The following is a 25391-nucleotide window of genomic DNA, read 5'->3' as shown; positions in this document are numbered from 1 at the left end:
ACTATAAAAAGCTAATTTATTATTCTAATTATTTGTTTACTGAGTAATAAAAACAGTGGATAATTTGATTCATGCTTATTACAACAACTCTCAGAGGTGGGTACGCTCACATGCTGGTGATGAAGAACAGATTAAGAGGAAGCCGGTAGACTCAAGTCAGGTGATAACAGACTTTCGATAATAACACGATGGGGACTGGGCATATTCTTCCATTCATCTGTTCATAACACAAACTCATCAGACGTCCTCTATTTTCAGACCGTCTGTCCACCCGGCATCTCAACACCAACGCCCACAAATCCTGGAAGCCTCTTTAAATTTAAGCAAATATTTAGAGACTCTAGTTACCCCCCCCCCCCCCCACCACCCGGCACCAACTTATCCTCTGGAATTGATATTTATTCCAGCAGGAACGGCCTGCTCCGTACTAAAGAAGCCGGCTTGCTCTCTGGTGAGCAGGGAACGAGAAAGCTGCAATTTTTGAGAAATATGAATGTCATGAATTGTGACATTAACCTGTCAGGCTGATTTTACTGCCAGGGATGAGACTATGTGGCGGCATATCTGAGCGCCATGAGGGGGCTGATGGCTTTATAGTGAAGCAGGGGGGGCAGCTCATAACCTGGCTGGCGTGTGGCAGTCTCTGTAGCCCTGGGAGATATGGGTAGATTAGAGCTCTTTATGGAGGGACGGAGCGCTTGTCCTTTGGGACCCCACCCACACGCCCACATTTCTCCACCGTATCTGTCGGAAGCCAATCAGAGATGCTCTCCCACGTGTACGACCTCCACGAGGTGCAGGCATTTGAAAAGGCGTGTGAGATCCTACACAAACAGCGTCTGGCTGTTCGCGTCTGGTGGTAGAGGAGCCTGGTTTGTGTGTAGTGCGGAGAGGGACGGGGCAGCGGGACGGGGTCTCCGGTACCGGTGCAGTGTGGCGGGGAGCCGCTCCACTGGCCGTCCAGCTGGCACACGCGGGTGGTGTTGCCCACGACGGAGCGCTGGCCCGTGCAGCTGAAGCGCACCACCGAACCCACGGCCCGCCTGTCCCCGGAGATCTGAGCATACGGAGCCACGCCGGGATGATCGCACAGCATCACTGCACCACAGCCAGAGAAAGATGGACAGAACACAGACAGACCTTCTTTACACTTTTCCGACTTTTCATTAAGACATAGAAAACACAAAAATTTCATTGTCAAGATTGTGGTAAGAATACGATGTTGCAGGAATCGCGAGGCTCACACAGGCACTTGGGCAGGCTGCGGTCCCAGGTGCTGTCTCCCTGGCACGTTAGCGCGCTGGTGCCCAGCAGGTAGTGGCCTGGATTACAGGTGTAGGTGACCGTGGTCTGGAAGCTGTAGCGATGAGGCCCACTGGGCAGGACCTGCCGGACACTGTTGTCCACGTGTCCTGGATCCGTGCAGTTCACAACTGGGCAGGGAAACAAGAGCAAAGGCAGAGACTAACAGCTGGAGCCGAAGGAAGGCAGACAGTAATGAGCACACGCTGGAGGCTTCTGTATGACGTCCGTAGCAATTAAAGATTAAACCCTGGATACACCCAGAAAAAGATGCACGCGTGCGGGCAAACGAACACATACCCGCACACACGCACACGCACGCACGGATCAAACCTTCAGCAAAACTGAACGTGCCTAAAAAATGTGAAAGTTGAAGGCCCAAGTGCACTTTAAACAAGTGAAAGTTTGGGGCCCTTGCGTGGAGTGAGGGAGTGTGATGGATGGAGAGGCAGGAAGGAGGAGGCAGAGAGGGAGAGATGAACGTCTGTCAGGTCGCAGCCAGATGGAGAAAGCAGCGAGCACGAGAGAGCGCGCTTGAGCAAGATGGAGAGAACCGGAGGCAGGGGTGTGCGTGGCGCCCGGCCCCCAATCAATCCCCGCCCGTGCACACCCCCTCCCCCCCCGTCTCCCAGCTCTCCATTCCCATGCTGACTGTGCCACATCAGATGGCATCGGCCCCGTGCCCCAATCAATCTGGCATCGGGGCGGGGCCAGCGGGGACCAGGATGCTCAGCCGGCGAAACAAGCCCCGCCAGCGTTGCCGGCATTAAAACTGCCTGACAGATGTTATCAATAAGCCATCCATCCCACACTGGCCCGTGGGGCGGGGGGGGGGGACTCAGGCTATTTATACTGTGTCACTGTAACGATCAAGACGTGAGTGGGGGGGTTCAGATGAGAGGGTTTTCGAGGGGAGTAGCCCCTCTGCTCCACGGCTAACGGCCTGCTGGTGTTGCATGGTCTGGGCATGGTGGGCACTGGTGGGGTCGCGTGGTCTGGGCACGGTGGCGCTGGTGATACTCCGTCTCCTCACACTTTCTGGTGATTTATTCACTCTCCTCTACTTTCACTGGTTCAGCTCAGCTCATATTGCTGCCCATTAATCATGAAATGGATAGCAAGGTACAAGGACATTTATTTCGGTTAGGTTACGCTGTCTGTACCGCAGAACCCAAATGGCAGGCATGCCACGAACTTAAGTGATGAAATGAACACTGAACACTTCTAGGACTTTTAGACATAGCGCACTGAATTTCCACATATTATAGAACTAGAATGAGAACAGGAGTTGTTTAATGTTGATCAATTAGAAGAAACAGGCTTTCCCTAAGAAAGGTTTGTTTACTAAGCATGAATTCCTATGTGGAAAGGACTGTTTACATTTGTTTTCAATTGCTTAACTAGGGCCAAATGAAAGACAGTGAACTCACTGCATGCTATAGCCTTTGAAGGCTCACTCAATAATTTGCTTAAAAAGCCAATGACCTCTATTAGCCTCAGTTCCAGTAACACTGCCTGCATGTTCCTGACCTATGGCACTGTCACTAACAACTTACAAGATTATCATAATCCACAAACAGTCCACTGTTCACAGTTAATTCAATATGGTGGTGATTGAGGTGCAAAAGAAACGGAGAAAGAGAAAGAAAGGAAAACACACACACACACACACACACACACATACACACACACACACACATACATCATACACACACACACACACACACACACACACACACACACACACACACATACATATATATATATATATATATATATATAAGGTGTATCTCAATTCAGGGGCTGCAGCCCACGAAGTGCGCATTTGTAGGCCGGTTACGTCACTGCGCCGCGCCAAGGCTGTCCCAATTCGTGGACTCCTTCTTATGCGGCCGACGAATGTAGCCTTCAAAACCCCGAAAACGAAGGATGCATCTGAGTATCCTTCGCGTCCCACCATATCCCAGGATTCATTGTTCTATGAACAATAAACAGGCGGAGTCTAGTGTTCGGGCCGAAGAATTTGTTTTTAAATGTCGGTATTTTTAAAATATGGACATTTATACTGCAATGAGATGCTAAATAACATGCCAGTTATTAATGATATTGCAGGTAAACCTATGCTTTGAGTATTTACTAAAGAGTAACGTTTATAAAAATACATTGAATTTTGTTCTGAAGTTATACTTCCCGCCAAACATGTGAATACATGTTCAACACATTTTCTTTTAGGCATTTGTGGGTGATGTGATATTTGTCGGACAGCGCGCTAACACGTATGTAACGTATGTAACGGGGCAGAGCGTGGTCACGCAAACATACGTCTTGCGAAGACTAGACTGTCTCATTTAACAGCCGTGAGATGCAGCCTACCCGGCCTTCGAAGTGTGTGGCCACCGTGGGCTGCGGTCTACGTGGTCTACGTAGGCTGCAGCCCCTGAATTGAGATGCAGCCATAGAGAGAGAGAGAGAGAGAGAGAGAGAGAGAGAGAGAGAGAGAGAGAGAGAGAGAGAGAGAGAGAGAGAGAGAGGGAGGAAGAGAGAGAGAGGGAATGCAGATAAAGAGAAAACAAGATCCAATTTATCTGTCTCAGAACACAATTGGACATTGGAATCGTTTCAGCCTCTGGCCAATGGCCATTTGGTTGGGAAGATGGATATTTTTTTCCAGCCTGGCTATGGGCTCATCAGCATAGTTTTAGGAGGCCATTTTGAAGACGGCAGTGTCGTGGCCTGACTCAGACTGGTGCTGATTAGCGTGGTTGTGCAGGAGCACCCTACATTATTGATACCGCTCGTGTCTCGCGCCTTTCCAGACGAACACCTTTGGTGCCATTAGCCACGACTCAGTCGCTCCCCCTGCTAATGACGGGCCGTGATGGAAAGCAGAGACGACGGCCGTGTGAGGCCCAGCACATCCCAGCACATCCAGTTCCCCCAGCCAGAGTAAACATATTAATAAAACAAAGACCAGGGAGGACGCGGCAGACGGCAAAGAAAACTTTACAGATTGTCATTAACATGATAAAACTGATAAAACAAAGCGCAGGGACGCTAATCCTCTTATGAATCCACAAATCTACATTATCATCATCCATCACAACCTCCACAACCCACCCATGCAGACACGGGCACGCTGATAAGATGATGTCTGTACAGCAGCGGGGACAACAGCTGCCCACTTTTGCATCGTCACCTTTATAAACAGAGCCAAACTCCTTGTAATTCCTCTCCATTCAGTGGGAAGCTTGAGTGACACATGCTTTTTTGGATTAACACGCAGGGCTCCTAAGACTCCCTCACACCCATGTTTAGGATCCATGAGAGCTCAAGTCACCGGCTGTACCTCCGGGACCGTGGGCTGTCAGGGTGGGGACACAAGCCTGCCGCTGGGATCCAGCCTGGGGCTTCTACCAAAGCTAGAACATGCCCACATCTAGAACCTTCCATTTCCAACCAACCTGAAAATTTATGAATCGATGTATTTTAGAAAAAGGAGTAAAAAACAAATAGCCACAATCTTGCAAGGGGATTATTTCCAACACAGGCGAGTGAATGCCAGTCATTTAGAGAATACTTAAGTAGTAAGTAATCTTCTGGAGCATTGTCTCTAACCGCTGAGAGGCATATCATTACCGTGACAACACAGAAATGGAGTCACACAAACACTTAATACATACAAGCACATCTGAGAGCACCCTGACCAGGGTTTTTAATTACAACACTGCATTTACTTTATTTTCCACCTTTGCTTTTTAATCATATTCAAATTTTAATTTAATTTCACAGCAAGTTTTCTCCCCCACTGTCTTGCTTGGACAACTAAATGTAGGTACCTTGACCTATTGAACAAAGTTATATACATGCACACATGTGCACACACACACACACACACACACACACACACACACACACACACACACACACACACACACAATCATTAGCGACATCATAGGACTTACTTTTACACCTGGGCAGTGCATTGCTCCACTGGCCATTAGGTTGGCAATGAGACTTTGTGGCCCCCTGTAGGACATACCCAGTATTGCAGGCAAAGCGTACAACATCATTGAGGTTGAACTGTGATCCCTGGGTTACACCATTGGCAGGGTTGCCTGGATGTCCACATGTGATAGCTACAAAATAACAAAATAAAATGTTTAAATAATCAACAGAGTGGTAGAACATGTTTTAAGACCTATCATATAAGACAAGTAACTGATACTTACAGACACAGACAGGGGTCTTTCCAGACCAGCGGTGGTCTTGCTCACATATACGCACAGACACACCAATTAGCCTGAAGCCAGGGTTGCACTGGTAAACCACACTGCCCCTGTAGTTATAGTTCTCTCCAATGATTTGACCATTTACTATGGGGTCAGGAGTGCCACAGTGGCCAGCTAAGGAGAAGCACACACACACACACACACACACACACACACACACACACACACACACACACACACACACAGGATGAATTTGAGGCATAACACTTATCGAATGACAACACAACATATTCTGAAAAACGATGAAGTGTGTTTGATTTACCGAGACACTGGACCTCAGATCCACTCCACAGCCCATTGGACATGCACTCCCTCACCCTGGAGCCCACCAGAGTGTAGCCGGTGTTACAGGAGAAAATTGCTGTGGCTCCATACACAGTCAGGGTCCCAATTTTGTTTCCATTGGGAGGCATTCCAAGGTCCCCACAAGAGATAACTAGATGAGAAAGAACAAACACAGTATCACCCCATGCAAGGACGCATGTTCTTTAGCGAGCTATGTCTAGCTATTAAATGAATGTTTTCTTCACCTGCTCTGACATTTCAGACATGTGAACTGGCAAAATACTGTAGGTATTAATGCATTTTATACAAAGACTATCTGAAGGATATTATGAAAATTATTTTTTTGTTAATGAATCATTTCGGAATGCTTATAAACCTGATGGCACAACATCGGTTATAGGAGTGATTGGGTCTAAGTGTGGAGAAAAGAAAACGCTCTTACTTTCACAGGCGGGCCTGGGCTCGGGGTAATCCCAAGTGCTGTTGGCCTGGCAACGGATGACCCTTTGACCCTTGTAGAAGTAGCCAGGGTCACAGGTGAGCATCATCATGGACTCGTACTGATTCTGCATCCCATAAATAAGCCTCCATCTCCCATGATGCACTGCGGAGTGGCCGATGTCTGGACACGTGACAGCTGGCGCACACAGACATTTCAGGGTCAGTTTATCTAAGCCTGCTCTTAACGCCTGGCACTCAGTGGCTTGCAGTGCAGAAAGTTAGGACCCCTTCTCCCTAGAACCCCCCCACGCTACCCACATTATAATTGTTATTGTTTACATAATAAAGCTCAACTACTGCTGAAACAACGAAAAGTGACATGAATGCTGTATTCTAGTGGTTAGCCGGGCAAACCTCTCCCGCTTCACCTTATAGGAACAATGTAAGAAACTTTTTTTTCCTTTCTGACGTAGATGAATAGATGGACTCGCCTGACCTCTCTGAATTATTGTGTGATTTTCATTGAATGGTGGCCTTGAAAAAGGCTTTTTAATCACATACGCTACAATTTCTGACTCACATCTACTCATTCAAAGCTGCCCGGTTCAGGGAGCACGTAGGCATTTATATAGACAGAATCATTTGGCTAAGAATGCTTCACCTGTTGTTCAGAATGCTGAGAAGTGCAAGGCTGCTAATAGGCCCGCCCCCATTCTAAAAAATCATACATTTCATTGGTCAGATTTCATGTTACTTTGCTAATAGACTTCCATTAAAGATCCCTTTAAAACACCACCAGAAGTGGGAGTGTAGGCACATATAGATACATATACAACAGTGAGTCCCTGCAGGCATTTTAATGAGCAGTCTCAGATAGACATTTATCTTATAATATCCCATACTATGTGAAGCATGCACCGATTAGGTGGCTGTTTTGTATTTGATTTTGTTGAGATATGTTATCTTTTCCATCTAGTTTTTAATACCTGTTCTCTGAAGGCTTAGGACAGCCCAACTGCACACCATTGCTGCAGCACCTATATGAGATTTACTGACTTCTTTGAAGGGTCCCCTATATGATTTGTAGACATTAGTTTACTTCAAGCAAGAGGCATCCTGCCCTGGAACTTACGTATACAGCGGGGTGGAGTATCCATTGGGCTCCATCTCCCTGACTCCTGACAGACGGTCGACACCGGCAGCGTGTTGGCCAATCGAAAGCCTGGGTTACATTTGAAAGAGACCCTCAAGCCAGTTGTGAAATCCTGACCAACTACACTGCCATTCACTGGGGCCAAAGGCATCCCACATGACACCACTGAGAGAGAGAGAGAGAGAGAGAGAGAGAGAGAGAGAGAGAGAGAGAGAGAGAAAGAAAGAGAGAGAGAGGGGGGAGAGAGGGAGTCAGCTATAGCACACTGAGATTTCCATCACACCAAAACACAATGCATCATCATAAACACATCCTGCTGCATGATTACCTGTAAACACACTCAGCACACGTATATTATTACCCTAACCAGACAAACCCGCATGATAACTGCATAAATAGGATCTTATGGCATCTGATATTTGCAATAGACAAAATGCGGTTCCTCCAGTGCACAGATCCTCACCACCATCTTACTCCAGTTTGTGGAGAGCGATGAATCGCCGAACATCTGAACACTTCCAGAAGCTACACGTATCCAGCGTGTGTGTGGTTATGTGGGAAGCTTACGAATTACACACTGCGTGTGAAGGCTTTAAATTACTGCTCTAAAAAGAGAAACATCTTTTGATCATGCCTTAAAAATAATCCTCTTGCACGGAGAAGTAAACACGCGCACAAACACAAACACAAATAGCTCCACTGATCTTAGGCTGATCGTAACAGCGCCTTGGGGCTGTTCATTTGAACATGTTCAGCCAGTGACTGCAAGTATTTAAAGCAGCTCTCATTGTACTCTTAACATAATGATCCTTTGAGGTTCATGGCCTACAGTATCTCACACCTTCCAAGTCAAATTAAAACCCGCCTCACGTTTGCACAAAAGCTCTGTTATTCATTGAGGAATGATATGGAACAGTTCACAACTGGAAAGAGGCTGACCTGAAAATGGCAAAGCTTTCTTTGGAGAGAGCTGTCTCCATGCTATTCCTCTCCTTGGACAACATTAGGAAAAAAAAACATTTGTACTAAAGATGCTGGTTAGCCTGTTTATCGTAATGACCGATCGGATGGACATAGTCAATCACCCAACACTGAATACGAATCAAGCACAACGGTCCTGTTGACACCAGACCAAAATGGGGGACGTGATGATGATCGAGGGGGTAAAAAGGCAGCAAATGGCTGTGTAACATACACGTGAGGGTTTGAGTGCTTTTAACCCACCTTGGCACAGGGGCACGGGTGCATTCCATTGGTAGATGCCCTGTGGAGAGCGAGTGCAGGCGGCACTACTCTGACCAATCAGGCGGAATCCTTGGTCGCAGCTGAAGCGTAAGGTGCTTCCCAGCTTTGTGCCTGTCTGGCTGTGCACTGAGCCATTCACCGGAGGGTTAGGAGGACTACAATACGCCGCTGTAACCCACACACACACACACACACACACACACACACACACACACACACACACACACACACACACACACACACCGAAGTAAAATAACATCAGTCTGAGCTTTGTCTGCTGCAAATCTTGTATTGCTTCCAGTCCCTCACTTTGTTCAGTCAAAACTGCATATTAATGCAACGCTGGATAAAACCATCAGTTGAGAAGAGCGGCCGTATGCAGCAGCGCGGGACGTGATTAAAGGAGCACTGGTGATGTGCTGTAAAAAAGAGAACGCTCACAAAAGGCCGTAAAAGTGACGGATTCACAACACGCCCTGAATTTGTTTACGTATACTTGTTGGATATTTGTCTGCTTGGGAATAACAGACGTAATTCAGCACGCGGCAACAAGCCGACAGTTTTGAGCAGAAAGTAGCAGCTCGTGCCGGATGGGACTTTCAGAAAACCGGAGTTAAACACATGCTGAGTTCCCTGACTGAGGCGGGACCTTGGCGAGTAATCTTGCAGCCAGATCAGACTGATGGGTAAACGCGTGAAACGATATGAGCTGGGATGACGTAAGTAGGGGCACTGGGAGATAAGACAGGAAGTGGGACAGAAGAGAAATGCATCCCATCCATTACATTTAATCGCAACGACCACATTACATCTCCATAAATATGCTAATGCAGGGCAAAGGCAACCTGCGGCTATGTCTGTATCTTCCTGGACTGAAGTGTTCTGGCACACTGCAGACGATCAGATAAAGCTGGACCACTGAGAGGGGTGGGCAAGCAGGGGAAAAAATGTTATGGCAATGAAATGGTGGGCTTCACTTCAGATTTTATGAGTGGTGGGACTCCGACAAATTGCACCATTAAGATGGTAAATGTGGATACCTCAAGTGAGCCACTCATCCATTAGCAGCGACGGGTGGGATCTTGGATAGGGGACAAATCTAGGAATTTACAACTCCTATCCAGGTTACGGCGTTAAGTGAACATCTCGGTGGAGTGGTAAAATGGTTGAGAGGACAGCAGATCGCCAAAGGCTCCTCCGTGCCCCTCTTGTTCTGAGAGAGAGCTGGTGTCTGACGTCGAGAGGCAGCTAGGTCCAGCCTGGCTGCCGGCGTCCTACAGCTGGGTGAACAGGGAAGTGTCCCCGGACTCGAACTTCACACCTCTTCGTCTGCCGTGCACATGGGAACATTTTATTCCATCAGCTGGCAAAAAGCTAATGGCAGAGGAGGGGCTTTAGGTAAAATCAAAAATCTTCGGTGTCACCGTTGTGTCTTTCTCTCATTGTGTTAGCAGAACCTGTCGGGCTGTCAGTCTCCGCCTTCCCTTTCCCTCCGCCCCCTCTTGACTGAGAGGAAAAAAAAGGCCTCCCACACCAATCAGCAGCAGTCGCTCACCACATGGAGTATATTAATGCGCAAGAGTGTGTGGGGGGAAAAGAAAGGTACAAGAAAAAAATGACAAAGGGGAAGCAGAGCAAGAGAAAGAGAGAGAGAGAGAGAGAGAGAGAGAGAGAGAGAGAGAGAGAGAGAGAGAGAGAGAGAGGGAGAAAGCAAGAAAAAGAGCAAGGGAAAGAGAGAGGGAGAACAGGAATTTGCACACAATTGGTGATGGAGAGCCAACCCATGGAGATAAAAGATGGATTGATAAAGAAAACAGTAGAACAGTTTGAATCTGTCCTGCCATCTGTTTTCCTCCCACCAAGGCACTGCTGCAGAAGGAGTGTGTGTGTGTGTGTGTGTGTGTGTGTGTGTGTGTGTGTGTGTGTGTGTGTGTGTGCGTGTGTGTGTAGAGGGGGTGATGGGACAGGGCGAGGTGGTCCATATTGAGAATGAGAACCTGTCTGCTGCTGCTACTAACTCACACTGTCACTGATCTGGCTATCAGAGCTCCATCAAGCACGGAGGAGCGCAGCACTAAGGATGCTGGCAGTGGGAGGGAACAGAGCCCACTGTGCACAAGCAGGGGATGATTAATCAGCCCTCAGAAACTCTGATGATAAGGAGCATATGGAAACTTTTTAAATATTTACACAACAATAACTCAGGCGGAACTACACGAGTGTCACCACGAGCGATCTGGAGTCGGTGGGATTATGGATGCGCGTCTGCGTTAGCCGAGATCGCCATCGGCCGCCCGTGCTCACCTGAGTAGCGGATGCGGAAGCCCTTGTGGCTGGAGGTGTGGTCGAAGGACCAGTGCAGATAGACTTTATGGGAGGAGCTGGTGATGCTGAGGGGGGAGGAGTAGTTCCCGCTTAGCGTGATGAGTAGAGGACTCTGTCTGGACGGACCTGCCAACGAATGGGCTTGATTACAGCACACAGCAGTCATACTTCTTAGTTTACAGTGGGGTATGAATATCTGAATCAAAACTACAGCATAAATTGTTTCTTTACTTTTTATAATTTTTTCTCCAAGTTAATAACTTCCCACAACCCGTGTTTCTGACAGTAACAACCATAAGAAACTTCATAGCGGCACATTAGACATCAAACATACAAAGCCACCAGCAAGCACCTTTCCAATAAATTTACAACAGTCCAAATATGACCTAGAAGGCCTTCTTCACAATGAAGTTCTTTTGAGTGTGTGTGTGTGTGTGTGTGTGTGTGTGTGTGTGTGTGTGTGTGTGTGTGTGTGTGTGTGTGTGTGTGTGTGTGTGTGTGTGAAAGAGAGAGAAACAACGAGCTAGGGTTTAGGAAGCACTGGCCATAGGAAAGACGCCTCTGTGGGAGGTTGCATTTGGCAGCCTATGGGAGTAGCCTGTTCCCCACCTCAAGATGAAATGCTGTAATCAGTAGCAAGCATGCCAGGCACCTTAAGAAGCAGCCTGCCCTGTGTCCAAATGACATGCACGCATGCTAGCCAAGGTGCTTTGTCAGCCATAAAAGAAAGCACAGTTCCCACACAGGCAGTCAGCATCACTCTCCTTCGCCCTTCTTTGACTTTCTGTTCTGTATGAAATACAGCCGATAGCTCATTCATGGCCTGTCAGGTCTTAAACACCACACATGCCCAGTGTGACTGGAATACAAATACGTCTGTGAAGTACATGTTAAACAGGCATGGCTGTAAATCACTCATGGAACGGCACTTTGATTACAATTACTTTTAAATGATTGACCATGCAATCCAAGAACAATTCAGTTTTATTTGTAATGATCTCAGTCAGGGCTTTAAGCCATAATTCAGTTCAAGCAGATAAAGAGTGGAATGCTAAATTAATATTCTTTAAAAAGGTCTTCGTATGCTAAGCAAAATATCTTTCAAACAAAATATGCTTGACAAAGTCTCAAATGCATCACATGGTTTGAGAAATGAACCACAAAATGTATATGACATAACTCTCATTATATCCAAATAGCTGATAAATCATTGACATTAAATTATATGTTGTGTTCACATATATACTTGCATATACACTTACATTTTAACTCTACAAGTGTATCTCATCAGATACCCCTTTTACAGTCAATTGGTTCAGACATTTTTGGCACCTGAGTATGTTCTTTGTTATTTTACCTCAACTATTTTAAAATGCTTCCAATAAGATGACATAACTATATGCAGAACTGTAATAAGACAACTGATGCAGTTCAAATTTGCTCAGTCCACTAATTAAATCAATGAACTGTGCCTCCATTAAAAGGAAGCTATTGACAAAGACTGAATCATGCTGACTTTATCTGCCTCTAACCTGAAACTGTCTCCCCCATGTGGTCATCTTCTCTTGTTTTATTGGTATCTAGAAGGTGGTGACCCTGCGTGTATGTGCGCTGATCTTTTGGCCCTGTAATCCAGTTTCTAATCTCGGTCCAAATGGAAGCCTGTTGATCCGCAGTGCAGCCTATGACCCGATAGCTGCACTCTCACAATCCTGACTGACTCCAGCTATTTCCATTGGCTTTTCAAGTTGGCCTGTCATTGTGTGACCTATGGAAAGGCACGCATTTTTGTCCTGCCCATCTTTTGATAACTGCCTCTCTTACATCAAAGGTACGAGAGTGCTTTTCTCGACCACTGCAAATTCTTACACAACTTTGCTTCTCTCTTCAATTCGCCATGGCCATGGCTTTGACACATTCTGGTGGTATGGCAACACACAAAAAAACAGCCTGTTACTTGTAAAAACCGGTCGGGAGAAACATCTGTGCGATTAAAAACACAGTGGAGACACTCACCATCAAAGATCTCCAGCTCGTCAAACTGCCTGCTGGTCTGGAAGTGCTCGATGGTGAAGGAGATGTTATAACCTGGATCCACCTTCACCACCCAGGAGCAGGACTCAAAGTGGGGGAAGCTACTGCCCGGAGACTGGCTCAGGATCACGCCCGTAGACGCGGTCAGCACCTCGTTCATGGGACAGGTCACTGGCAGGATAAGAGAGATTTGGTTCAGTCATTATCATGGGCGGCAAGCTCTGCTGCATCTGACAAAGAAAACAGATTTGCAGAGACGTAGCAGCAATGCTGGTGTCCAAATAGCCAGGGTCAGCTGGGATAGCCAACCTGCAAAGGTCTTCTGAATGGTGCTGAAGGCACGAGTGCTACTGGGAAGTGAAGCTGACCTATAAGATCCATATCCAACTCTGACTTTCTGTTCAGATCAGTGTAACATTTGCTTGGTGTAGATGCGATGGGAGAAAACAGGGGCAAGTCAGGGGCAAGTCACTGAGCAGCGTGGGGTCAGAAGCATGGAAGCCCCATCGCCACTGTCTCTCCAGCTCAAGACGCAGGACCGCAGACATGAAACAAAGCGTGAAAATAGTATTTGACATTTTACTTCAGGCCTTCTCTGGCGAGAACCGCTTGCCTTCTCTGGCGAGGACCACTTGCGTATGTGTGCGCACGTGTGCATGCATGCGTGTGTCCGCGTGCGATTTTGTGTGTGTGCATGTGCTAAAAAAAGAAAAAAACAAAAAACAAAACACAGAAGTATAATATCAGGCTTGGATATCACACAGTACCCCTGGCTAGAGTGAACATCCACAAAAAGGTGCCAACCCTCATGTTTGTGAAGCCCCCCCCCCCCATCGTCTTTACGCGGGACCTTGGCTCAGCTCTGCTTTGCTCTTTGAAGCCCATCGCTGAAGGCTGTCTGCATACAGAGCGAGACTCCAGATACAAATGACGGCGTGAGAGGAAGCGGCCCAGATCTCCCGTGTCTCCGCTAGCCCGTCCTCCTTAACCCGACATGACGAGTCCAGGATGAGGGTCCACAGACTACACGACTGAAGCAAAGTAGGAGCCAGACAGAACAATTGTTAACATTAAGTATTCATTACACTTACGTTTTGGAAATGAAATATGGATTTTCTGTTTCTTTACTTGCCAGATAAATCGGCTAAGGACATCGTGCTCAGCTGGTGAACATGGGCTCGGGTTACTCTGATATGAACATGCAATTATGGAAACGGTTAGGAAAAGAGCTGACTATCTTGCTTTCAAAAAATATTTTTTGCTCTGGAAATCAGTTAGAGGAATAGGAAAACATCCCTGTAATTGACATACGATGAATTGTAAAAGTAATTTACTTTATAGTTTAAACTTAAACATAAGTAAATAATAAAAACAAACAACATTAGCTAATTAAAATCAATGTCCCACATGCTGATTAATGTCCCTTGTCCTCAAATAACAAAAATCTGAGCAGAGCCAAGTCTCAGGGTGGGAAGCTGATTAAAAAAGACACTGAAAACCTGTGTGTTTATCGTTCCTGTACAAGGTTGTGCCCCTGTTAGCCAAGGCTCAAACATGCCTTCTGTCTCTGACTGGTGAGCTACTGCCAGCCCCTGTGTTGTACGTCCACTGTCTGTGCTTACTCTGTGTCTACACTGTACCTACCCTGTGTCTACACTGTACCTACCCTGTGTCTACACTGTGTCTACACTGTACCTACCCTGTGTCTATACTGTACCCCTACCCTGTGTCTACACTGTACTTACCCTGTGTCTACACTGTGTCTACACTGTACCTACCCTGTGTCCATCCTGTGCTTACATGTGTCTACTATGTGCCTACACTGTACCAACCTTGTGTCCGCCCTGTGCATACCCCTGTGTGCACCCTGTGCGTACCCTGTTCCCACCTTGTGTGTACCCTGTGCCCACCCTGTGCCTAACTTGTGTCTAACCTGTGCCTTGCACAGGGGGCAGGATCCCCCAGGTTTGCGTGGGCGGCTCGCTCCTCATGTGCTGAAGGATTTCACGGCGGAAGCAGAGGGCACCGGTCCACTCGCCGAGAGCTGCGGCTTTCATCAGACGTGCATGAGCGTGTACCTGGATGAATGCCTTTTCAAAGCGCTGAGCAAAGCAGGTACTGACTGCGCTAGCAAATTTAAAAAGCTATAATTGTGACATCAATTCAATTATGAAATGTAGCTGTGAACAAATTACACAGTCGTAAAGGAGTAAGTGTGTTATTAAGCTTTCCTCTGCACAGCCTCTGCCTGTTTGTGTGCTAAGCAAATATCAAATCCAGACTGCACTGCGCAGATTTGCTTTGACACGTCTCCTTTACGAGGGTAAAATACAGGGGTCTGCGGACCACTCCAGCGCTCCAGGGAGATATAAAGACGGCATGTGCCGGTGACGACCATAATCGCAGCAGAATGCTGAGGCCAGCCCATCATCGCTGCAGAGTAATACATGTGGGCAGAAACCGCCTCATCGTGACGCATCTATGCGGTCCACCGCGGCCGCACTTCCTGCACGCGAACGCTGTCTGTGTGTGTTATTTGTGTTTTAAAAGCGGAGGGTCGTGCTTACACATACGGACACGTAGACGAGGCGTGACGCGGGTGGCAGAAACAGCGTGCGCTACACGTTACGACACGCAAGAGAAGCGCTAAGCGTTCGCCGCCTGCCGCGTCCTCCATCTTATATCCGTCTTACACGTAGCTAATATTCTAATGTCAGCACGTTAATACGGCTGCTTTCAAGTCATAAAATGACAGCTACTAATGCTCACTCAGTGCTTGTATTGGACGATCAGCTCAGTTTAGCCACTCAGCACTGCTAGAGGGAGCCGGAGGAGGCAGCAGGCATGGCCCTCCGCCCGGGCCCTTCAGCTGGGCCACTCCGCCAGATTAGCGCGCTCAGCTCGTTCTTATCCTCTAAGCCACTTTCAAATGGACTGACAGTGGCTGAATGCAAACACCAGTTTTAGGCACCGAATGTGACAAAAGGCGAGAAGGCCTGTCAGAAAGGCTGCCTTATTAACTGCCTCTTGAAATGATCTAAGGGCCGTTTAACCCCCTCCAGAAGGAGACATCTGACATTAAGCAATCAGTGTCACTTCATCATACAGTTCATTAGCATACACATCTATACAGCAACACAAACATAAAGGCCATGTCAGATGAAATAGAGAGGGCATTAGGTCTTTGGCTTTGGGGAGAGTTGCATCCACTAGAGTTGCATCAATCCCCCCCTCAGGCATACACTTATGGTATGCACACTGTGGTAGCTTCTCAATGGTGAATGTCACACTTATCTGCCCATACTGTCTCTTTCTCTAGTATTTCTCTAGATTAAAATAGTGATAATAATAATAGCCTGGAAACCCAGTGATGCAGTGATCCTGAAAATGTACTGATATTCAGTCATTTTTGTGTTGCTTGAAACAAGGTAGCAGAAACAGTTGTCTGGCTGAAGGCAACACAGAATAAAATGTGCACACACATGCTTACTGAGGCACAGCTGATTTTTAGTGAGCAGACAGGGCCTACAACAGGTGACACGAAGGAGATGGGAGAGGGTTCTGCAGGAACGATGAGCACCTAATCAAGAAGGACACCCAGGATTTGCACATTTGAGTGAGAAGAGGAGGTGGGTAGAGGAGGCTCCACTCCATGGCACGACTTCCTGCATTCAGACGCTAAGCAGAAGAGGAGTCATTCTCCCCGTGCTAATGTGTGTGAGAAGGATGTGTGTGAGAGAGGAGGAGGAGAGAGAGAGAGAGTAGGAGTGGGAGAGACCAAAAGAGAGATGCTATGTGTGTGAGAGAATGAGAGATAGAGATGTGTGTGTGTGTGTGAGAGAGAGAGAGAGAGAGAGAGAGAGAGAGAGAAAGAGAGAGAGGTTGTGTATCTAACAGAGAGGGACAGAGAGAGAGATTGAGTGAGACCGACAAAGAGAGGGAGAGAGAAAATGGGAGATTGAGAGAGATCGTGTGTGTATGTGTGTGTGTGTGTGTGATTGAAAGAGAGAGAGAGAGAGAGAGAGAGAGAGAGAGAGATGCGGATGAGAGGATATGCCGATCTTTTCTTTTTCCAGGAGTTGTCAGCATTTTTGTGAGAGCTCTGGCACTCAAACTCTTTCCCTCTGTCTTTTAATTCAAACATCAACATTCCTAATACTTCTGATATGTCCACAAGAGCCCTGCACTGACACAGTCCTCCATTATTAATGTCAGTGCTCCTGACAACACAGAGAGGGCACTATCTTCAGTACCCCACACAGTACACACACAACATTATCAGTAGTGTATATCATTATCTTTAGACCGGTAGTGGATATATGAAACACTACATAAACTGCATATGCTATACCTTAACCTTTTTGCAACAATAATTTGCAATACAAATTCTAGCTATAACACAGTAGAGGCAGCCCATATTGAAAAACAAAATTGTTCACTGTCAAAACAAAATACCATGAAAAATATTGATGTCCATTGATTCTTGTAACTCATTCTTGAATTTGTAAGTACAAACATTACTAACCTAAAGACGTTCACTACAGTAATAGGAAACAGGGAACCTATTATTTATACTGACCTGTTGTTTACACATATTCAATGCACAGGAATCTCAGTAAACCACATCACCTAAGTTCCCCTAAGTTAGTTTCCCATATTTAGCACATATTTATCTCACATAATTATTAGGGGTCTTTTTTGTTTCTTGTTTTACTCTGGATTTCAAATCGATATTGTCCACTAGTGGTAAAATCTGCAATAAATCCACCATATGACTTTTGCAACTGCTCATAATATCTGACCATCTATATGTGTCTAGTTCAGGAGTGGTTTTCATAAGGGCAGAATATTCAGAGGGAGGTCTCTGAGAGTAAGAACGTTATCGATCATGGTGTGCAGGCAGTTGAAGCAGTCCTATTCCTGGGGTGCGGGAGCTACTTTAAGGCTGCTCCATTCTTCTTTTGCTTTTGCTCCGTGAAGCGCTCTCTCTGCAACCATTTAAAGTTTCCATTTGTGTTTCAGAGTTCCAGGCTCACTTCTCCATTTCCGTACATACAGGGGTTTTTTCACTGAATAAAAAACTTGGTAAGTTTGAACTTTTCCACTTTTTTTTTCTTGTGCTGAGCTCCTCAGTTGTCTTGCCAGGATGCTGGGTGGTACTGCCTCACTGCTTAGCAGAGCACCACCCTGTGGGTCTGCAGGCCTGGGCGATCTGCACGGGCTCTTCATGACCGCAGAATTCATGCTACTCTGCTCTAGAACAGACCCTCGCAGCGGTGCCAAAGTGCGTCCAGGGTAAACGTCACGTCAACGCTAAGAAAGATGCACGAGGTTTATTTAGACGAGACAAGTGTGAGACCGGCCAAATCTTTGTGTCTGCGCCGTGTGTGTTAAAGGAAGTGGGTGTTTTCTGTCAAGAGGAGATAGCATAGGGCAGACGGCCTGGAGGAAGATGAGAAGGCGAGAGAGAGAGAGTGCGCTGGTACACTGTGTTCAAGAAAGGGATAGCAAACGATACTGGATGCACATGAGAAGGGGCAGAGAGACAGACAGACAGAGAGAGACAGAGAGAGAGGGAGAGACAGAGGGAGACAGGGGCTGTGGTTTGATACAGGGTGCAGCTGCAGACTGGATATCCCTTGCATTTCAATGAGGTGAGATTTTCCTCCCCCAAGTGCCCTCTCTTTCTCCTCTCTCACTCCATTCTCCTCACACTCCTCCTTTCTCTTCTCTCACTCCTTCTTTCTCCTCTCTCACTCCCTCTTTCTCCACACGTCCTTTCCCTCATTCCCCTTTTCTAACACATATGACTCAGACCTTACTGGAGTGACACACCACTGTCCCCATCTCTTTCCAGGGTATTTTCTTCATGCGGTTTTCTTATGGTATCTCTTAAGATTACATGACGTCTAACATATATATCAACATACATTCCTCAGGTGCATCGATAAAGGGATCGACCCACACAATCGACCTTGAAATTTTAGAGCTTCTTTCCCTACATTCATCCCTCTCTTTAATTATCCTTCATCTTTATAGGGCAAAGCCAGACACCTGAAGATATCTCACTTGCTCTACACCTACATCTCTCCCTTGCGTTCTCCCGGCCTCTCGCCCTTACTGCTGTTTGATGATGCTGGCCTATTTAATGTGACTGACAGTCAGGGAGCACCCCAACCAAATGGAGCGGGTGTCAGCTGGCTCTGTTGGCCCTCAATATAAAGACCTTTTCATATAGCCGGAGCGATTAGCTGCCGACACCTAATTAATGCTAAGATGAATTACAGCGGTTCTGAGCTAGCACTCTGCCGTGAAGGGTGAGGAGGTGCATGTTTTGCCCCTCACCACGCTACAGGAGAGCGAGGCAGGCTTTCCTCCCGCCCTCTTACCCCCCTGAAACCTGCACAAACCAGGAACATTAGTTTCCTCTCTATAATTAGCTGCATTTATTAGCCTGTGGCTCTTCGGCAGGCTTTCCTGTAAGTCTGAAAAACAGCTGCAATCCTTCCCACGATTCACTGCCAGTAAACAGAAAGGCCCATCAACATTTACTCCCATGCTGAGCGAGGACAAACACGGGGGGAGAAACCTTATTTGTCATTGTGTGTGTACAAGCGCAGTCTTGGAGAGCCGAGTAAGGTACAGCTTCTTTATAATACTTGACAAGAAACTTCAAATATAAAGTACTTCAACAGTGTACTAAAATGTAGAGCATACTGTGTGTACGATGTACTAAAAGACCATTTACAGTCATGTTACATGTTGAAGAAGAAGAAGGTGGACTTAAGACATCTACAGTATGATGAAGATTCCGACTCTCAGGAATAACAAGACGCAATCACTTATAGGAATTTATACGTTTAGAAAAATGGACTTCAAAGTGATTTATTGTTAATTAGTATAAATTATTTATTAGCACTAGCCATGATGGACTATTTGTTATGAATAATTTAAGTTACTTCAGTGTGCTGTCCATTTCCCTACATGTATGGATTTAACTACTGCTGGGAGCAGCTGACAGCTGACTAAGTTAGAAACAAAACTCTGAATACTGAATTACTCATTTACAGTGTGTATATATGAACATGTGAGATTAAGCAAGAGTTTTTTTTTGTTTGTTTTTTTTTTTTCTTCATGGAGCTGCTTTGGCGTAAATTAGCGTTTGATAGCGAGCCTTCACGGTGAGCTTATTCAGCTGTCTCTGCGTGTGCTGAGTCACTGCCAGCTCGGGGACCAGTGCTCCACTGCCTGGGTAGGAGGGGGGACTGGGCAGTTTATGAGGAGGGACTCTATGGGAATTGCCAAATGAAGACAGCAGGAGGACTGCGGGGACCGCCAACCCAGCAGAGTGGTCAGGCTTAGCCAGCGACTGCTGGGGACAAGGCCCCGCTTCCACGCTGCCCGTCTTCTCCCGCTATCCGCGTCAAAGTCCCATATGCTCCTACTACGCCAGCATCAACAGGCAAATGGAAAACTGCACATTTTTTTTCCTTAGGGTACGGCGAGACGGGACTATGGTATCAAACTCAAACTCAAAAAAACTGCTGGAAGACAGCAAAAGGTCAAATTCGGAGGCTTACCGTCACAGGAAGGAGGAGGCCCCTGGAACTCAAGGTGTGTGCCCAGACGGCAGGTCAGGATGCTGTTTCCACTCAGCTGGTACCCTGGCAAGCACCTGTAGCGCACTATGTCACCTACGGAGAGGTGCAGAGGGCGAGAAGCACAAAAGTAATGGTGGGGTTGGACACTGGAGCTGGAATTTGCCATTGATTTACCAACAGTGAATTTAACCCAGGGCTGGATCAAGACAAACTTCAGGAGGGATTAGGGGATAATGGAAGGCACCAAAAAAAATGGATCAGGATCTTTGGTGACCGTATGACCTAACGCCTGACAGGGAGAACACAGGGTCAGGGGCAAAAGACAAAGGTGGGGTCATTGAGGCCACACTGCATCATGGTGTAATTAAGGGAAGAGTGAAGTACATTTTGATCCCTACAGCATGTCAATCTACCTGGAGACATACCCAAAAAGGCTTTGTTAGCCATCCATTTAATTATAGTAGTGACAAAGCAAAGAAGGAAACCTCGCACACAGTGACAATCAAGCTACTCTAAGTGATGCTTAAACTGATTATATCTCATTACAATCAAACATGCAAGTATGGAACCATTTTGTTGGATTTAGCCACTATGTTTATAATATAGCCTTTAACACTGCAGTAGTAAACAGACTAGCTTGCAGAGCGTACTTAATTATCCACAGACACCATGTCTGCGCATGAGTGCCTGTGTGTTCGCTACAGAGACAACAGCCTGTGCTAAAGCACTGAAGGAAGCTAATGTGGTGCATAATCGATGATCAAAACAGCGGGTTAGTGCCAGAGATAGATGCCGTTTAAACCTGGGCGGAGCCGTGATTGGACGGAGCAGTGATTGAGCGGAACCACGAGTGGGCGGAGCCGTGATTGGACAGAGCTGTGATTGGGCGTCACTCTCCAGGTCTGTACTGGCCCAAACAAGTCACTTGTATTGGCTCAGAGTGCCGGAGCTGTTGCTCTCAGAGTCAGCGGACCAGTGTCAGAGTTGAGGCCGGATTTCAGAACCCAGTGATAACAGTGGCTGACCAATTGCAGACCAATTGGTTTTAAGGTCAGCGTGAGGAACATTTCTATAGGGAAGTATATGAATGTAAGCAAGGATATGAACAAAGGATTTGTTATTTCAGGAAACGGTGGACAGATCAAAATGTTTTTATGAACTGTAAAATATTTCTAAAAGAGCATTTATTTTATGCAGCAACTTGAGCAATCAGAACTTAGTATTGACTATCAGCAGCACCAAAGTGGAAAGACAAAAGCAAAGCAAAAAAAAAAAAAAAAAAAAAGCCAATAAATAAATTAATAATTTCAGGGCAATCATGCTGGTTTATGCCACACAATAATAACTGCAAGAACTGAGAATCTGAGAATTCTGTATGAACCAATTTGATTGTTAAATTATCCAAGGCGCCATAGAAAAAGCATCTCAGTCAGTGAGTCAGCATATTGACGGAGCCGTGTGAGATTTGTTGCCCTGGTGGTGAAGCTGCTTTCTCTCCTTAAAGCGACTTCTGGAGGAGGGAATCTGTTAGTGCTGAGGGAGGTTTGTCTGTGTGTCCGTGTGTGTGTGTGTGTGGCTGCCTTTGCTATTCTGGGAACATTATTAATGAGAGGTGCTCATGCCTGAAAATGAGCTGGCTGCATCCGTCCCTGTTCAAAATGTTCCGCTTACATCGGGCCACAGTGCCCATACGACAGGCCTTTAATCCTGCACACTGAAGACTGGATGTGTGCATGTCTGTATGAGAGAGGCTTGCAGCACATTCGCACACATACCTATTTTAAACTCCTTGCTGGCCATCAAAATTTCAGCATTGGGGATGATTGGGGGGGCCAAGCAGAAGAGGAGTCTGTACGCTGCAGGTAAAGAGAAAGCCGCAATGAATATGAATAAAGCAATCACGTAGCCTGGGAAGTAGAGCAATCACACGCGTCTTTATTACCACTCAGGCAGGAGGGGGCCATACCTTGGTAGTTGATCTTGAAGAGCCCGCCCTTTTCTGAGCTGCTCCGGAAGCGGATGAGGATCTGATTGGAGGTGCTGCTGGGCGAATCGTTGGGCTCGCCCTCCGTGAACACGCCCAGCTTCCGCACGGTCTCCTGCGGCCCGTCCCTGGTTTGCAAAAGAAAAAAAAAAAAAGGAAATGGGATCCAACTTTCCTTTTAGGGGTTCTGACGTTTTTAGAAATGCACTTTGCTAAACGGTGTTAGAATGCAGAATTTGTGCAGATGACGGTGTGCTCTGTCCTGGCCCCTCCCACCCCACCCGCCAGCATGGCGTGGGCAGCTTGGCATCGTCCTGATTCCAGTTCTAACGAGAGCCAGCCATTCTGCTTAGAAACCATCTGCCGGCGTGTGTCTGAGCGCACACCAGAGATTACACCCTGTCCTGCACATTCACAAAAGCGCTTCCTGGGCCGGGGCGGGCGGTGGGCGGCGGGCGGCTGGCCTGCTGCCGGGACCCAGTTTACCCTGCGGCTGGTCCCGTCACCGCTGTGAACGTTGCACGTAGTCACGTGGGACCTCAGCCCTGTCTAAAAGTGACTGAGAAATGTTCTGGTGCTCAGAGATGCAGTCTGTGCATTATGTACTATGGTAAAGGGTGGATCAGTCCATACCATCTGGGGTTTCCCCCTGTATTCATATCCCACCAGCTACTGTCACTGTCCCAGGGGTGTGAAAGGGTTAAATGCATTTAGGCTGGGAGACCAGTGTGCTTATACACTCAAGGCTGTGATTTGGTGTCGCAGCATAAGAAAGCATCATGCAGGACCTGCCTGGGTGCAAAAATCAAAGCTAACTGTTGCTGATTAACTTAACACAGCAACCAATAAATTTAACACTGGCGAGATTAGACATTGTTATATTGCCCTGTGACAGTGAACTAGAGAGGCAGAAAAAGAGAGAGAGGTAGAAAGAGATGGAATTTGTCAGTTTTATAGACCCAGTCAGCCAGCTTACCAGACAGTGATAAAGTCATGAGGCCCGTGGACCTGCAACAGGGTGAAGTTAAGGCGCACGCCCAGGCCAGGAGCCACTGTGATCAGCCATGTGCAGTCCACCGGGCTGGGGTAGTCCTCCGGATAACCAGGAGAGAAGATGGTTCCATTGTCTGATGTAATATTCCCACCACAGGGCACTTTGAGGAAAGAGCAGAATTAAATATATAACAGAGAGCATAAATAAGGATTCCTCAGAATCAGATTCCGTGGGAGTCAGAGAAAAAAAAAAAAAACCTTCTCTCAGTCGCTCTGTCCTTAATGTGATTCACCAAGGCCTGAGATTAAGTAAGAAAGCCTGTTAGGGGGCGAGGACAGGGTTGGCATGTTCCAGGAAGATAAGGACACAACCTTATCCTGCAAGAGGAGAAAGGGAATATGAGGTGCACATGGGACGGCCCAGGAACGGGGGGAGCGACACAGAGACCCGATTTACAGGCCGACCCCGTGGGCAACAGAAGGCGGCTGAAGTCCTCCCACTAGATCACTCACTCCTTCTGCCTGCCTCCACTCCTCCACCTCCACTCCAGCAGGAGACACTCTGGATTCTGGAAGCAGTTCCTGCATCTCTGGCCAAATGTTCTGAAATCGAATCCTCCTCACATGGCGACAGATCACAGTCGTGCCAGACTTGTGGGCAAGTAATCTGTGATTTAACACGCACATTAAACAGACCTAAAATAACAGGCACACGGGGCGTTCGTCTCTTTACTGCGAGCCCTCACCCACGTTCTCTCTCTCCACCAGCTCCGCTTGCTCCATGGCAACCTCTCCTCCGCGACCTCCTTCTGTGTGCTTTCCTTCCTCCTCATTTCTCTGTTAATCCCTAATGCAGTGCGCCCCCTTCCCTCACCTCACCTCCTAAATGAAGTATTGATCAGCACATTGATTAAAAGTACACCACGCTAGCGAGCAGAAATGTGCGGTGATGCTATTGATCGGGTCGGGGGGGTTCGGGCAGGGCCGGGCGACGCATAGGACAGCGGCGAGAGCGTTGGTGCGAGGCAGCTGGAGGGAGCAGTGCTGGAGGGAGAGAGTGGGGCGGGCGGAGAGAGAGGCAAAGGCAGGGAGGGCACGCGGGGTGACGCGGGGTGATGCGGGGTGACGCGAGGTGACGATAATAGGTGGCGCCGTGCTGATGAGCATCGATCACATGGGATCTCACAGGAGAGGAAACCTATGGGCATGATAATGCACACAGAGCACAGCCCTGTGCCACTCTCAGAGAGAGAGAGAGAGAGAGAGAGAGAGGGGGGGAGGAGTGATAGTGCAAGGTAGCCATCAAAAATGTCACTCACTTCCTAAGTGCTTTCTAACTCCTTTCAGGATGGTCCTTCTCAATCAAAAACCAAGGCGAGACACTGGAGCCAAAGTAATGTTCAAAGTGGAACAGTTGACCGTGATTTCTTTGAACAAAAACACTGCTACCTTTCTCAGGCCTGTGAAGGAGTGTTTTTTACCTTTGATGGGATGTGCTGTGCTTTCCAGTTTCATTTGGTCACACCAGGAATGTCAATTACCAGTGGAAGAATTACCCACACTGTAAAAGGTCTTCAGCAAACCCCGCTAAGTTGCTTCAATTCTCAACCCTGTTCCAGTTGATGACTCATGTCCTTCAGGCAAAAGAGCAATATTCCCTCAGTCAAATGTCTTGTAAGTGTTCTTTTAACCATGTCAGCTATGAAGTTCAGTTGACCAGAAGGTTAACAGCCAACCTA

The 25391-nt window shown here is 47.1% G+C and overlaps 1 protein-coding gene across 1 annotated transcript in view; it reads right to left on the bottom strand.

The window, feature by feature from the left end:
• The window catches only part of csmd2 (CUB and Sushi multiple domains 2), a 204109-nt gene that overhangs the window by 15353 nt on the left and 163365 nt on the right, over positions 1-25391 (bottom strand). The window contains exons 43-56 of the mRNA XM_077008705.1: positions 23636-23813; positions 22642-22787; positions 22451-22531; positions 20655-20768; positions 13057-13245; positions 11020-11166; positions 8695-8883; positions 7450-7635; positions 6319-6513; positions 5854-6027; positions 5532-5705; positions 5265-5438; positions 1245-1433; positions 925-1098 (exon numbers count right to left, since the gene is read on the bottom strand). Of these exons, the coding sequence (XP_076864820.1) occupies positions 925-1098; positions 1245-1433; positions 5265-5438; positions 5532-5705; positions 5854-6027; positions 6319-6513; positions 7450-7635; positions 8695-8883; positions 11020-11166; positions 13057-13245; positions 20655-20768; positions 22451-22531; positions 22642-22787; positions 23636-23813 (2310 nt within the window). The remainder of the gene's footprint in view (positions 1-924; positions 1099-1244; positions 1434-5264; positions 5439-5531; positions 5706-5853; positions 6028-6318; positions 6514-7449; positions 7636-8694; positions 8884-11019; positions 11167-13056; positions 13246-20654; positions 20769-22450; positions 22532-22641; positions 22788-23635; positions 23814-25391) is intronic.

The sequence above is a fragment of the Brachyhypopomus gauderio genome, chromosome 6, assembly GCF_052324685.1.
Source record: "Brachyhypopomus gauderio isolate BG-103 chromosome 6, BGAUD_0.2, whole genome shotgun sequence".
In the NCBI taxonomy this organism is placed as follows: Eukaryota; Metazoa; Chordata; class Actinopteri; order Gymnotiformes; family Hypopomidae; genus Brachyhypopomus; species Brachyhypopomus gauderio.
Note: the sequence above shows the minus strand (reverse complement) of the source record. Positions and strands in the feature narration are given on the sequence as shown.